The sequence below is a fragment of the Elephantulus edwardii genome, unplaced genomic scaffold (genome assembly GCF_000299155.1).
Source record: "Elephantulus edwardii isolate Elephantulus edwardi_28Jun2011 unplaced genomic scaffold, EleEdw1.0 scaffold00158, whole genome shotgun sequence".
In the NCBI taxonomy this organism is placed as follows: Eukaryota; Metazoa; Chordata; class Mammalia; order Macroscelidea; family Macroscelididae; genus Elephantulus; species Elephantulus edwardii.
The window spans coordinates 1,540,872-1,557,625 of record NW_006399908.1 but is presented as its reverse complement, the minus strand read 5'-3'; the positions used below and the strand labels follow the sequence as shown (position 1 = coordinate 1,557,625).

General features: G+C 39.5%; 1 protein-coding gene and 1 pseudogene across 1 annotated transcript in view; one reads left to right on the top strand and one right to left on the bottom strand.

The window, feature by feature from the left end:
• The window catches only part of PLS1 (plastin 1), a 78,078-nt gene that overhangs the window by 44,404 nt on the left and 16,920 nt on the right, over positions 1-16,754 (bottom strand). The window contains exons 3-7 of the mRNA XM_006895106.1: positions 12,698-12,827; positions 5,379-5,511; positions 2,825-2,906; positions 1,144-1,309; positions 925-1,067 (exon numbers count right to left, since the gene is read on the bottom strand). Of these exons, the coding sequence (XP_006895168.1) occupies positions 925-1,067; positions 1,144-1,309; positions 2,825-2,906; positions 5,379-5,511; positions 12,698-12,827 (654 nt within the window). The remainder of the gene's footprint in view (positions 1-924; positions 1,068-1,143; positions 1,310-2,824; positions 2,907-5,378; positions 5,512-12,697; positions 12,828-16,754) is intronic.
• On the top strand, positions 15,845-16,697 carry LOC102843581 (annotated as a pseudogene).

The window sequence follows — 16,754 nt, the reverse complement described above, 5'->3', positions numbered from 1 at the left end:
CAGGATAGAGCAGGGTGTAGGGCTGTTGTACATAGGGTCGCTATGATTCGCAAATGACTCGACAGCACATAACAACAACAACAACCCTTTTACTCTGTGATGTAGTCTATTAACTCATGTCTTTTAACAAGAGTTCTGAAAAAAATTATTTCTAATATGCATATTCTGTGAATAAATTGTATAAAAATTTGGAAATAAATGATTAATATTATTCACTTATACAAAATGCAAACAGGAAATTCTTTTGTGTATCCTTTTTAAAATTTTAAATTGGTTTACATGCCACTGATATTTCTCATGTGAAATCTATAAAACAGTTTTTAATCTTTTTAAAGATTGCATGACTATAACTAGGAATCCACCTCTGAGGGAGAAACGTAAATATTGTGTACCCTAGGTGTCCTTATGACTAGAATTTAATGCATGTTTAAGTCTCAACTCTTTTATTATTTTTCTTTATACTTCACATTTATAATTATCTGTATTCCTCTACTGTTCATAGGGTTTCAATGACTAAGGATTACAGAAGAAGACTTGCTGCCTTTGGGATGGGTTGTTGGAAAGGAGTACTTAATATCTCATGGATTGGCCAAAGAACAGTTATGTCTTGGAGAAGGTGTAGTCAGAGTGCTCCTTGGAGGCAAAGATGATAGAGTTTTGTCTCACATACTTCAGCCATGTTATTAGCAAAGGCTATTCTTGGAGAGGCAGGCTTGGAAAAGTGGAGGGTCAGCAAAAGACAGGAAGACCCTCAACTAGGGAGACTGACACAGGACTGCAGCAGTGGGTCTGAGTGTGTCAGGAAGTGTGAGGATAGCGCAAGACAGGACAGAGTCACTTTGGGTCATACTAGATTCAACAACACCTCACACCACCACCACATCCATATTTCATTGCACGCATTTTTAAGATGAAAGTATAAACCTTAATATCTTGGCTGAAGTTATTGATAGTCCGCCATCCTGCATTGGTCAGATGATAATTCACCCAGCGTAGCAACAACTCCTCGGGAGAAAGTTTCATCAGCTCCTCCAGCTCTTCACCGTCACTTAACAACGCAATCAGAGCTGGGAAGAAAACACAGGAAGGTCAGTATTTCCTAGAGAGAGCCGTTTCTGTGCAAAGTATTTCTGGTCACCTTACCTTCATTTCTGGAAATCTCAATATCAGCAAAAAGACCAACTTTGATGATTTGCCACAGAAGTCCCAAGACCAAGTGAGGTTTTCCTTCTTTGAGGTCCTGAGCGCCAATGTTGACCACCGTGCATCCAATGGCAGAGGCCGAGTTCAGAGCTAGGTTTAAATTTTCCTGAATGGCAACAAGAGAAAGCAGACGTGAAGCTCTGTCTCCAAATTGGGAAGGTAAGCAAGAAATAATGCATTGCAGAAATTTTAGAATCGGAATTTGCAGAATCGGAAGAAGGATGGGTAGTCACCTCCTGTGAGATTAATTGCCTCTCAAAACCTGCAAGAGGGTCAGCTATGGGTCAGTTCCAACTCGATAGTACATAAGAACAACAACGTAGTAGAACAATTCCACAGAAGTGTAACTGTATTATTAATCTTAATAATTCTTAATTAAATGCTGTCTTTTTGTTGTAAGCAACAAATCAGAGCTACCTGAATTTTAAAGAGTGTTTCGGAGTGGAATTTATTGCTGAATATTTCTTTCTTTGCCACAGATATACAGATACATAGCTGGAGTGTCCCTTGGAGGCAAGGGTGATAGGACTTGGTCTCACATACTTTGAGCATGTTGCCAGGAGGAGCTACCCCACGGAAAAGAAGATTAAGCTTGGAAAGGTGGAGGGTGAGAGAAGACGACAATCCAGTGAAATGGATCTGATACAGTACTTCTAACAATGGATTTGAGAAGAACAGAAACTGTAAGGATGGGACAGGATCAGGAAAGTTTTAGATTTGTTCTACACCGGGTTGTTAGGGGTCAGAGTCAACTTGGTAACAATGATACATACACACAAACACATATGATAAAGAAAAAATATATGTATATTTTGTTTGTTTATTTTTCTTCTAAGAAGATTAGAATCAACACTTTTGGTACCAGCAGCCAGGAAATCAGAAGATGAATTGCATTAGGAAAGTTTGTTGTCAGGAAACTCTCCAGAGTACTGAAGAGCAAAGATGCCAGTCTGGGGACTAAGGTGCGCATGATTCAGGCCAAAATCTTTGTGATTACTTGCTATGCATCAGAAAGCTGGACAATGACTAGGGATGACAGAAGAAGAATTTATGCCTTTGAGTTGTGGTGCTGAGGAAGAGTTTTGAATATGCGATGAACTGCTAGGAAAATAAACAAAGTCATCCTAGAGAGGGTGAAACCTGGCTGCTCCTTGGAAGCAAGGATTCTGAAGCTTTGTCTGACATACTTTGGGCATGTTGCAAGGAGGGACTAGTCCTTGGAGAGAGGTATCATGCTTGGGAGGGTGGAGGGACAGAGCAAGACAGGAAGACCCTCAATGAGATGGATTGCTTGAGTGACTGGGGTAACGGAGATAAGCTGTCAGAGACAATAAAGTTGGCACAGGATAGAGCTGGGTTCAGAGTTATTGCTATGAGGCACAAGCAATTGAATGCACATATTAACAACAAGTCTGAATACTATTATTGTAAACAATCTAAAATTAAGTGACTCATTTCATTCATTATAAAATGCAATTGAATTTTTATTTAACAAAAATTCAGATTTTAAAGTAAAAATTATGTCAAATCAGAAGTCCTTTCTGGGCTCCTATAACCATCAATGAAGGCATTGCATTCCTGAGTGTAGTTCCATGCTGACTGGCAAAGGACAAATACTTACAGAAACAGTGAAAGGGGTCAGCTTTCTCTTGTTAATTGCTCTTTCATCAATTGTATCTGGCTCAGACAAGTTGATCATTTTGCTAAAGAGAAAATAATAATTTATTTTAAAGCATTTTGTAATGTTTTTAGCTTTTACTCAGTCAAAAATAGTTAAATTTTGAAAAAGTACATCAATCCACCTCTTGATACTACTATTATTACACTGTAGTTCAAAGGAGGGCTTCATCTTACAAGCTGCAATAAATGTTTTTAAAATTCACTATACTAAAGTAAATCTGTCAGTGCAGTAGTAATTTTAGCCTTTTTCTTCCTAATCTTTTCCAAATGCAAAGTTTTCTTTACCTGAGTCTTGTCTTTATTTCATTTAATGATCATCAACATTCATCATCCTGAAATGCAAACAAAGACTAAAAACAAAAACTTAAGAACTAGAGATGGCATTGCATAATGGACTGAGGGAGGCGGCACAACGGGAGGGCAGAAAATGGACAACAATGAGTTAAAAAAACCCAACCACTCTGTAAATCTTTGTTAAAATCACAATTAAAAAATAAAATAAACTCAACAAAGTTAAAAAAACCCCTGATATCCTATGTTCATACGGGTAGGGTTTTTTGTTGTTGCTATTGTTGTTTTCACCTTGGTTTCCACCACACTGCTCCCTGGAGGCAAGGATTCTGAAGCATCGTCTGACATACTTTGGACATGTTGCAAGGAGGGACCAGTCCTTGGAGAGGGACATCATGCTTGGGAGGGTGGAGGGACAGCATAGGAGAGGAAGACCCTCGATGAGATGGATTGATTTAGTAACTGAGTAATGGGGGTAGTTGTGTCAGAGACAATGAAGCTGACTCAAGAAAGAGCAGGGTTTAGAGCTGTTGTACACAGGGTCGTAAGCCATGAGTACAACAGGATCCTCCACTATGAGTTGTAAGCGAATTAATAGCACATAACAACAACACTGCTGTTTTGTTTATTAAGTAAAAACAAAGAGAAAATACAGAAGGAAGGTGTCATAATGTTAGTAATTTTTAATCATGAGTGGGAGGAGTATTAGTAACATTTATTTTCTTGTTTGTAAATTTTCTGTTTTTTTAATAAATATAAATTTTAAAAAACCAACCCTGCTTTGTACAAGTGTGATAGAATTCTATGTAATAAAAACTACAAACATAAAAAAGAGCCCTTAAAGAGAGGTGAGGATGGGTAAGGGCGAAACCACAGGGCTGCACAGTTTGGTGATTGGAGGGAGTAGGGGAAGGAAATGGGAAGGATCCTGGTGAAAAGACAGGGTAATAAGAGGCAAAGTCCAATGGTGATTAAATTTATAAAACATAATACATGAGAATGACTGTATGAAACACAATGTGAATAGTACAAAACACAATGTATATAAACTTTGTAAGCAAACCAATTTAAAAAAAATGTAAAATAGAACATACATGAATGTTTGTTTGAAACACATGGTAAGATGTATAAAACACAATGTATATGAATGAAACAGAATGTAAAGGAATTTATTATATGAAAACCAACAAAAAGATTTTTTAAAAAAAGATTCCTAGGCATGAGAAAAAAAATATCCCGCACTCAGCAACAACAAAAAAGGTTGATTCTAACTCACAGTGACCTGAAGGGTAGAAATGAACTCACTGCTCTCTAGGGTTTCAAGGTTGTACATTTCCACAAAAGCCCAGTGTGTCCCATCATTCTCCTGGGGAGCCAGGGCGTGGCTGGCGGGTTTGATTCAATATAATATTGCTTAATACTTGCTTAGCAGTCAGGTAACCAAGACACCACCACAGACTGCATGTGAAGAAGGAAGTATCCAGTGAGGTTGAATCGAACACTCTTTTTAGTTAGGCACAAACAAAGCATATTTTCTTTTAATATTTCAGCTTCCTGTCCTAGAAAATCATCTCAACATTCCCTTACTACAAAGTGTGAAAACAAAGCCTGTGAACACTTTAAAATGCATCAGGTGAGTAAATCAGTGGTTTCCTGACATCAATTATACACATCATTCTGGAGATAGATGAAAAAGGACAGGAACTGCATTTGAAGAAAAACTGAAGAAATCAGTAAGCACTGAATTTCTTGTTAAAAAATAAAAATTATTTTTTATTCATTTTGTGTTTTTAAAATAATTTTTTCATTTTAATTGTGATTTTAACGAAAGTTTACAGAAAAGTTAGATTTTCATTCATTCATTGTTACACATTCCGCCCCTTCCTTTTTCCTCCCTCCCCCAGTTTACTTTAAAAGGAATACATGGCTAAGGGATTATATGTATGACAACAGTTCCAACTAAGAGGTACATTGCAAAGAGGACTGGGGGAAAGGCAGGGAGGTAGGTAACTGTGTAATGATGAATGAGTACTTTTAAAAAAGTACTTAATTTCTCATGTGATAAAAATTCTTTAAACCTTAAGTAATTGCTTGCTAACTAATTCCAAAAATTCAACAAGTTTGCTAGATGATGATAGCTTTCCTGAGCTGCACATCAACAGAGGGAATGAGAACACAGCTCATTTAATCAATACTAAACTCACCAGAGCAGGATGCCATCTGAAAGGCATTTGAAGAGACTGTCATCATTGGGATTCATGGGTATGAGATGTGCACAGTCAGGGTCGTTCTCAAGAGCTTTATTTATCCAGTTAACAAAAGCCACTTTTTCTTCCTCTGAAAACAGAACAGTTCGGTAAGCAAACCCTATTTCACAAAGTCCTAAAGAAGCAGGTGTTTCAATTTCTTCTCAAAGATAATGAAGGACTCTTACTGAACGGCTCTAAAATTTATGACAACAGGAACAACTTGCACCTTTTCACCTGATTACTAAGGGATACCTAGACCAAAAGGCTTCTGTGTAAAAAGAACAAGGGAACACTGTGGCTGTATTCTTGCTCCTGAACTATTCAATCTGTATGCTGAGAAAACTATTAGAGTAGGTAGCCTCTCTGAGGAAGAATATGGCATCAGGAAGGCTCACCCATCAGTAACTTTCACTACGCAGATGACACAAACCTGCTTATTCAAAGTGAGGAGGACTTGAAGCACTTGCAGCAGATCAAAGACGACAGCCTTCAATATGAATTGCATCTCAACATCAAGAAAACAAAAATTCTCTCTTTTGGCTGCCAGTCTGGGGCTATTTCCAGGTTGGGAAGATGAGCTGAACTGCTGGATTCTGCAAAGGTGTGCTTTCTGGTTTGGGGTTGAGACTAGGATGTGGCTCTTGCTCACAATAGGGTGTGAGTTGATTGGATTTGGCCTCACCTTTAAAAAGGCATTTGAGCCCTTGGCTCACAGGAACTTCCTGTTGTCCAAGCACTGTTGTAAGAACTACATGCACCATCACATTCAATCCTCACAGAAGCTCTAGGAGGCTGGAATTATGATAAGTCTCATTTTAGAGTTAAAGACTTGAGGTCAAATGCTTCACAGTAAGTGAAGCTGAGAATTGAAGCCAGAAAGGCTGCCAAAATAAAAATCCATTGCATTTATACTGATGCTCTCCACAGAATTATGTTTATGCCTGCCTCTCAAAAGAAACACCCTATGGCCCTTTCCTACTGGAAACTGCCCCAGAATCTGACTTTCTAGTCTGGAATTGTTAGAGCTAAAAACATGAACACAGTATGATGTGTCTTACTAAAAACTCAGACAATGAATCAAAAGATTTAATTTCTTTTTGTTAGAAAAATGTGAATTATATTGTGTTTCTGGAAAAATATTTCGTGCCTCTTTTCTATGCATTATTTAGTTACAGGAAATTATGTATTAGGAATATAATCACAGAGATTTAACAACCTACAATATACTATTCAGAACAAATGCCTTAATACTGACACAAAAGTCCTGTCAAAGAACAGGAAGTGTGAGTCATGTCTAAGTACTCAGCATTCCTTCCTAGTTTATAATCCCCTTTCCTAGTTCAAGAAGAGAACTACAGCCTAAATTATTCACATTAACACTCTGAATTTGTGGACTGTACTGGACAATCCAAAGTATCTTCTTTCAGATGATTATTAAAACAAAATGAAATTAAAATAACCAAGAAATACGTTTGGGCCTGCTTTTTTGTGATCTCCTGAATGAAACAGGCTTGGAAGCAGGAGTGGCATCCACTTAAAAAAAAAAAGCTTGCCTCAGGAAACTCTGTGAACTCGGAGTAAAGATGAAAGTTTAGCATTCAAGACTTTCATTCATAGGGTCGCTATGGGTCATCTATGACTCTATGGCACTTAACAACAACAACAACAAAAGGTGGACCAATAGGCAACATCATGACAGATGGAGGAAAGATTGAAATGGTCAGCAACTTCGTATTACTTGGCTCCACAATCAATACACTTGGCACCAAGCAGTCAGGAAAAGGAGACATATTTATTGCACCGTAAAAGTTTACAGTGAGGGACCTCCCCAAAGTGCTGAAGAGCAATGATGATGGTTTCACACAAATGCTTACTTCAGCACTATTTAAAATAACCAACACACACACACAACTCGAAAGTTCAAAGGCTGATAAACAGATACAAAAGAGGAACCATACAATGGCATCTATTTGAGAACATAAAGGATTATGGTACTGGCTTATGGTACAAGATGGATGAGCCTTGACAACATCATGCTCAGTCTAAGAATCCAGTCAAGTCAAAGAAAGGTGACACACTGTATGACTCATTTTAGAAGACATTTCCCAGATAAGCATATTCATAGAAATAGAAAGTAAATTGGTGGTTCCCCGAAGCCAGAGAGGGTGGAGTATAGGAAGTGACTATTTGGGTACAAAGTGTTCTTTATGAGTGATAAAAATATTCTGAAATGAGATAGTCCTGATGGTTGTGCAACTATACTAAAAGTATGAACTGTACACTTTAAAAGAAAGCATTTTATGGTGTGTAAATAATATGTTACTAAAGTAATTTTTCTCAAAGCTATTTAATGCTATACATCTTGTTCTAAAAATGCTTTACTGCTAAGTTTTTTGTTTTTTTAAAATTTTTTTTTAATTTTTATTGTATTATTTTTACGTGTACCATCAAATCAGATCTGACTGGTACAGGAGGAGGCTGTCCCCTCCTTCTCCAGCAGAGCATCTGGTGGATTTGAACCACGTACTTCTGGGATTGCAGTGCAGCATCTTGCCACTAGGCCACCAGAGCTCCCTTGCTAACAGTTTTAATTGGCTGATGTTTCTTCAAAACTAGAACCCCAGGTCTTCCCTCCTAGTTTGTCTCAGACTAGACAATCTGTTAAATGTTATCCACCCACAGTGGTCCTACTGGTATTTGAGATTAACAGTGGCACAGCTTTAAACATCACAGCAACATGTAAGTCATTATAACTAACAGACAAGAGAGAATTCTAGTGCTGGATATGAAGATATTGTGCACTCCCAGAAAAAAATTCCACATCTGTGTGGGAAGACATACAGCCAGGCTGCTCCTTGGAAGTAAGAATGAGACTTCATCTTATGTACTTTGGACAGATCAGAAAGACAGACAAAGCTAAAGAAAGACATCAGTTTTCTTATCTTCTCTAAAGCAATAAAAGTTGTTTCTGAAGGTTATAGAGAACACTGCTTCTTGAAACACTCCTTAATTCATTGCCTAAGCACTGCTTTTGATAATAGAATGCTTGCTTTAGAAACTGTTTATTGATCTTTACCTAAAAGTTCCTTTTATAATTGCAAGCATCCATCATGACCTGCATCCTGTGTCTTCTGGACTTAAATATTATCCTACAAATGATACTTCACATAATGAATGTCTGCTTGTGGCTTTATGAACTCATCACAGTTATTATATTAGCATGTTTTATACTTAGCATGGGAAGACCTGTGTCAAATGAACACTGCTTATTTCTTATCATTGAACTTACTTTTCTTTGAATACTTTTACTCAATGAATGTACATTATAGTACAACATAGCATAGGACAAGTCAAAGACAAGTACCAGCATTACATTGTCAAACTACAGAACGAACCTCCAACTTAACCCAGGTTGTAAAATCTAGACCACCAGTTTGTAACCCATTTCTGCACTTGTAGACTGCCCTCAATGTCTTTTCTTTTTATTTACTCTTATTCCACCTAAGCTAAAATTCTGTTTTTATTCCACAGGAAAAAACAAACAAACCCCAAACACAGAAAGACTGCATGCATGTTAAAATAGATAGTCACCTAAAAAGAGACAGACCCTCAATGAGGTGAAGTGACACAGTGACTGAAGCAAGGGACTCAAATGTGGCCATAATAGTGAAGCAGTGACTTGTTCTCTCATATACAGGACTGCTATGAGTTGGAACAGACTCAACAGCATTTAACAACAACTCTACAAAACTTACTCCTTAATATCAACATACTAGATGTGCTTTACCATGTATATAATACACTTCAATTTAAAAAGTTTTTGAAAATTCTGTGATGAGAGTCTACAAAAAACCCATTTCCAATGAGTCAGTTTCAACTCCTCCATCATCCTACATCCTACATCACAGTCTCAGGGTGTCTGAGGCTGAGGTCTTTACAGAAGCAAACTGCTACATCTTCCTCTTCTGGGGAAGCTGGTGAGTTTGAACTGTGACCTTTCAGTTAGCAGGTAGACATTTAACAGCTATGAATAAGTAGTGTTTTCTAAGGAGGCTCTGGTGGTTTCGTGGTAAGAAACCTGTGCTGCCAACACAAAGTCACATGGTTCGGATCCACCAGCTGCTCCAGGAAAGAAAGATGGGAAGTCACCAGGTGACTTTACTGCCTTTGAAAACCCACTGGAGGGCCAGCTATGAGTAGGTTCCAACTGGACAGTACAGAAGAGTAACAGTGTTTTCAGTGTTGATAGGAGTCAGAAAGTAGTTAAATCTGGGGACGACAAGGCAGGGACATAAAGTCTTTCAAAGTAAGAGAAAGGATTTGTATCTTGATCTGACTGACAGCGACACAGATAAAACTACATGGATGTATGTTGTTGTTAGGTGCTGCCCCGTCGAGCAAGACTCATAGTGACCCTGTGAACAGCCAGTCTGAACCCTGCCCGATCCTGTGCCATCCTCACCGTCTTCAAGACACTAGAGCCCATTGCTGAAGTCACAGTGACAATCCATCTTCTTAGGGGTCTTTCTCTCCTTCGTTGACCCTCCATCTTCCTAAGCACGAATGTCCCTTTCCAAGGAACAGCCTCACCTAACTACATGTCCAAAGTATGAAAGATGAAGTTGTCGTCAAAGTCAATTCATTGAGATCCCTGTGTGTCAAAGTGAAATTATGCCCTCAAGGCTGTCATCTTCCCAAAGCACAACAATAGTCTGTCTTCAGAGGTAGACTCAACCAGCTAGCTAATAACTGAGTGTTTAACTATTTGTGCCACCCACTCGTTGAGTTGTACATTAAAGACTGTAGCCCTTTGCTGAATGTATGCTGTAGCAAAGTGTAAAAAAAAAGTTTGGTTTTATTATTGTAAAAATAGAAGGATAACTAGTAAAACATGCATGGGGACCCAAAGAAAGAAGGGGCGGGAGCAGAGGGGTGAGGACAGGTAGGGAAGAAACCACAGTTAGTTGCACAGTTCGGTGGGTGGAGGGAGAGGGTGAAGGAAATGGGAAGGACTGGCAGTGATCTGAAAAGACTGGGTAAAAATGGGCAAGGGCCAACAGCGACTGTTTTTATAAAACATAATGCACGGGAATGATTGCATGAAACATAACATGAATGAAGAATAGTGTGAAACACAATGTATATGAACCTTGTGAGCAAACCAATATAATTTTTTTTCAAAAAGAGTTTGATGCACACTCATGTTTACTGAGGCATAATAGCAAAGAGCTGGAAGCAACCCAAGTGCCCATCAACAAACGAATGGATAGAGAAGCTCTGTTATATTAACACAACGGAATACTATGCAGCACTGAAAACGAAGGAACTCATGAAATATTCTACAAAATGGGTAACCCTGGAGGACATTATGCTGAGTGAAATATCTCAGTCACAAAAGGACAAATATTGCATAGTGCCACTGTTGTAAAACGGAATTGACATCAGGGTTGAGGGAAGACAGAGGAGGAAGGGATGAATGATTTATACTGCACTGGAACAGATGAAGGAGAAAATTGTTTAAAAGGGATATATGATTGGGTACTATTGTCATGACAGGAGTCCGGAATGAAGGCTGCACAGTGGAGTGGACTTGGTGGAAGGGACTGCATAACAGTGAAAGAGTTTTTGTTTTACTTTTCAAGAAGAGTGAATTTGGGGGGAGGGGTGGCCAGGGAGAAAAGTGCAACAATGAATGAATGGAAACCCTAAGTCTCTGTAAACTTTCATTAAAATTAATAAAGAAAAAAGTTTTGTTTTTCTTCTTAAAGAGAACTACTGTAGTAGAAAAGACATGCATATATGACACTAAGGGATAAATTTTAAAATTAAATTAAAAAAACAAGAAAAGAGAGCATGAACTAGAGCATGACAGTTATAGATCACCACCTTACCATAACTTTCTTAGAGGGATAGTGTGTGGTTTTGTTTGTTTTGGTTTTTTTTTTTTTTAAAAAAAGTAGTTGGCAAAATTACAAATATACCACTAGGAAAAAAGGAAGCGCTGGTGGTTTTAAGGAGTTGTTCTACCAATCCTAAAGCAGGCACTTCAAATCCACTACCTGCTCTGTGGGAGATGGATGGGCAGTCTCCTCCCATGTGAAGGAGGGTCAGCGATGAGTCGGTTCTGGCTCGACATGTTGTCAGTACATGACAACAACAACAATCAGAGGAAACCCAGTTAGAAAGAGAATCAAGAGCAAGTAAGAAAGAGGATAACAGAGTAAGGAGAAAGAGGGAATGTGGGATTATAGGGTATTTTGGTCAAAATTTAAAACGTATGCTGCTCTGAGTAGTTTTCCTCTGACTCAGGAGAGTGCAGGGTTCAGAGCTATTGTGCACAGCATCACTATGAGTCGCAGGTAACTTGATAGCAACTAACAACAAGTGCTCTATGTGTTTATATGAATTAAAGAAACTTGTCCAAGGTTACAGATGTCTAGATCTGAGAATGAGAACTTAACATGATGAAAGTCACTTCCCTGTAAGAATTCATGAGGCTCTGGAGTACCTATTGGACAACAATCCAGTGATGCTATCAGATCAAATAAATCAAATGCTGTGCTCTCTTGTCACTTAATGTCTTGATAAATGATGAATAACATAGCTTCTTGTTGTTGTGTGCTGTTGAATCTCCTGCAACTCATAGCGACCCAATGTACAACAGCCCTAAACCCTGCTCTATCCCTTGCCAATCTCATTGTTTCTGACATGATCATCCCTATTACCCCAGTGACTGAATCAAAATCCTGGAAAAAGGAAAGGAAAAATTTTCACTGCCAGATCAGGTCTAAAAACTTCACCAGTGGGATGGACAATCCACTCCATGGTCATTTTTAAACACACTCAGCAATGAAAAATAAACAATTACCATTTTTCTGTTTCTAATCTCATGCCTCTCGAAACTCTATGGACTTTGAGAAATGATGATAGTTATAGAAAGGCTTCAGGTCTTTTGTTCATAAAGTTGCTTTGAGTCAAGCTCAACTTGATGGCAATCAACAGCAATAACAACAATCTCTGATCTGTATCATGTCTGACACATAGTAGGAACTCATTCATTTTAATAGCTCTACAATTTTCATTTTGATGTCTCTGAAATGTAGATACATTTCAAAACTTGAGAACAAATTATATAATCTGGTTTGTAGGATTTTTCTCTTTGATAGTCAGATAATGGTATGCAATGGTATGACTTAAAATAAATTGCATTTTACCTTTAGGAATCTATGGAAAGGATGTGTGACCAAAAGATCAAATTTAAAGCAGTAATTTACCTGAGTAAGAATGCTGCGTGCCTTCACTGGAAATTGATGAAGTTCCTCCAATAGCTGTTATTCCTTCCCTCTTGTTAATTATTTTTCGGAATGTTTTGCTGATGTCTTTGCTTTTTAACTCTTGCATTAGCTGGGGAGGAATAAAAGTAAAATTGAGTCTGCAGCAACACTGCAACATAATTTATTTAGAATTACACCAAAATAAGTATTAAATAGGAGTTCTTAAATTCTTACCTGCTTTTATCCACAGATAGGTCTAGTGTCATTTTACCAGTGTACAAAATTGAGAAATGTTTGCCCAGTGTAGAATAATATTTTATTAGAATTAAGCTAAAATTCAACACATTGAAATTACCCTTCTTTATCTGCCATGACTTTTTAGCATACAAATGTAATTTGACAACATGACGAAATAATACCTTCATGCAAGTATTCTCCTGTTTAAACACGTCTGATGTATAGTCATTAAAGCAAATAAATCAACTCCTCCTACAGGAAGTCACATGGGCTAGTTATTCGGAATGATACCATAATAAAGATGAATCAGTTCTTAACTGCTATGTTCACCAACAGCCCTAGTGTCATTTTTCCAATATCCAAAATGGAGAAATGCTTGCCCACTGCAACTATTAACACAAATTTGTTTTAACTGAGCTTATATTCAAATTTTTTCCCCCTTAAGATCATGAACACATGAAGAACAGCAGGAAAGGGCAAAGGGCAGCCCTGTCTGCATTACTCCCACACTTATTTGGGGGGATAACTGCTGTCTAGCTTGACTATGCACAACCCATTAACTCAGGGAGTAACTGCCCGCCAACCACATGACCAACCACCTGCCACTGCACGACCCCAACACGGCTCACCAACCCATAAACCCTCAGCGGTGTGCAAGCCCCGCCCCTCGCCTCCCGGTGGTGGGGTGATGGTGCCCCTGCCCCATGCGCCTATGCCCCCCTCACAGCACGGCCTCCCCGTCCCCCGTGGCTGGGCCACAACCGTGCACCTTCACCCTCACCACAGCCCTGTGCCCCCGGTGGCACCCCAGGGCTACTAGAGAGTCCTTCACAGCACAGAGACTGACCAACACAGCGTATAGCAGGCTGTTGAATCAGAACTTTTGTTGGAGCAATTAGTTTGCAAGTCACAGGAGCACTCTGCAGATCCTGCCATCACTCGAAGCCACAAGCTGAGCTGCTGTGGGAATGATCTGGCAGGAGAAATGCCAGTAGGATCCTGACTGGTTTTTTCAGGGGTACCGCTGAGCCCACAGGTGGGAATTTGGCCGAGCTCTCTTAGGCCACACAAACCTCCCAGGAATGAACCAGCCAGTGGAAATTTGAACTTTTCTGGACACTGCAGACCAGCCAGAGGCAAGTGGGCTGGTGGGAATCTGAATTTTCGGGTCCCGTTGGACACAGGACCCTGCTTGGGCAGGGGCTGCTGCATAAGAGCACCTGCGTAAGTGCCATTGGGCAGGGACTGCTAAGTGAAAACCACTGGGTGGGAGACAGACAGCTGGAATTTGAGTAGGGGACCCAATCGTGAGCACATCCAGAGAGCTGAGGTCTGAGTGAGGTCCCCCAAGTGGTTGACCTGCCCTTGTGATCGCCCCACCACTGTGCCTGCCTCACCGTATTTGGCTCCACACCAGTGTCTACACACCTGGTCAATCAACTTGCCTTTAATGGAAAGCACCTTGACCTGTCTTACCAACAAGAGGCTGCTCTCACAAGCTCTGCACTGACATTTCCCTGGAGTCAGAAGTTCAGAGAGAAACACAAGTGGGGTAGCTGCCCAACTGATCTCTAGAGCATTGTCTTCAGAGCAAGAGCATATCAATGTTTCGAGGAAAGCAAGCTATCCCAAACACTATACAAGCACAAAGCAAGATGTCACCCCCAAAGGGTGACACAGTATCAATAGATTTCCTTAAGCCAGAAAGTCTGATGGAACTTTCTGACACAGAATTTAAAAGAACAATGAGTGAATATTTTCAATGGATGAAAGATAAACTTGAAAAATTACAAGTTACTACAGGCAAAAACCAGGAGGAGCTCAAAAAACAATCCAGAACAATGTAGAGAAAACAAACGAGGCAATAGCGTCACTGGAAAAACAAGAAACCACTATCCAAAATATGAGGTCCAATGTTTCAGATGCTGTCAACATGATGAGGGACACATGAGCAGAGACGAAGAGCTGTAACACAGAACCAGTGAAACAGAAGACAGAATTGTCACCACTGATCTGCTAGGCCAAAAAAGCAGACTCAAGAAAGAAGGAAAAAGAAGAAAACCTAAGAATAAAGTGGGACGCCATCAAAAGAAATAACATGCACATCACTGGAATCCCAGAACAGGAAGAAGGAAGTAAAGGCACCGAAAAAGTTGTGGAAGAATTAATAGAAGAAAACTTCCCAGGCATAATGAAGAATGAGAGAATATATATTCAAGAAGTTCAGCAAACACCATATAGACTAGACCCCAAAAGAAAAACACCAAGGCATATCAGAGTTAAATTTGCCAGAACCAAAGATAAGGAGAGAATCCTGAAAGCAGCAAGGAAGAAAAACAAAGAATAACCTATATGGGAGAGCAGATAAGATGAAGTGCTGATTTCTCAGCAGAAATCATGCAAACAAGAAGGGACTGGAAGGACATATATCAAACACTCAAAGAACACAACTGTCAACCAAGAATACTGTATCCAGCAAAATTATCCATCAAATGAGAAGGAGAGATGAAGATATTCCCAGGAAAGTAGGACCTAAGAGAGTGTGTAAAAACAAGACCAGTGTTGGAGGAAAGACTCAGAGATGTCCTTCTTACAGACATACAGACATACCACAGAAAGGAGCATGGTCCAAAGTAACTAGCAAAACCATCAAAAAGAACTCAACACAATGATAGCAATAAAGCCTTGCCTCTCAATAACCACACTGAATGTGAATGGTTTGAATGCACCACTGAAGAGGAGTAGCAGATTGGATAAAAAACCAAAATCCATCAATATGTTGTCTATAAGACACACCTGAAAAATGGAGATAAAGAAAGACTAAAAATAAAAGGGTTGGCGCGCCTGGGCGCCTCGGAGCCCTGCCGTTGGGTCCCGCCCAGGGTCCGCGGCCCAGCATGAGGCAAGATAATGAGACGCAGCCTGGAGAACCGGGACTCTCAAACCAGGCAACTGCAAGATGCTGTCACGAATGTGGAGAAGCACTTTGGAGAGCTGTGCCAAATCTTTGCTGCGTATGTGAGCAAAACTGCCAGACTGCGAGACAAAGCGGACCTGCTGGTGGATGAAATCAACGTGTACGCCTCGACAGAGACCCCCCAATTAAGACAGGGCCTGAAAAACTTTGCTGATGAGTTTGCCAAACTTCAGGATTATCGACAGAGGTTGAAAGACTTGAAGCCAAAGTAGTTGAACCTTTGAAAGTTTACGGAACCATTGTAAAAATGAAACAGGACGACCTCAAAGCCACATTAACAGCAAGGAATCGAGAAGCTAAGCAGTTAACCCAGTTAGAAAGGACACGTCAGTGAAACCCATCTGACCGACATGTTATTTCACAGGCTGAAACAGAATTACAGAGAGCTACAATGGATGCTACCTGAACAACACGTCACCTGGAGGAAACAATTGACAACTTTGAAAAACAGAAAATAAAAGACATAAAGAATATATTTTCAGAATTTATCACTATTGAAATGTTATTTCACGGCAAAGCTTTAGAGGTCTACACTGCTGCCTTCCAAAATATACAAAAGATTGACAAGGAAGAAGATTTAGAGTTTTTCCGAAACACAGTGTATCCACCAGATTATTCATCTCGTTTAGATATTGTAAGAGCAAATTCAAAGTCACCGCTTCAGAAATCTGTCAGCCAAGTGTGTACATGGAACCAGACAGGTATCCTCCACCTACCGACTGAAAAAAGGATCAACAAGTAGATGAGGAGGATGAGGATGAATTAGACATGACAGATGAAAATTAATTTCCAAGTATTCTTCACATTTCTACTTTCATTTTATAATGACTCAGAATCCAAGAT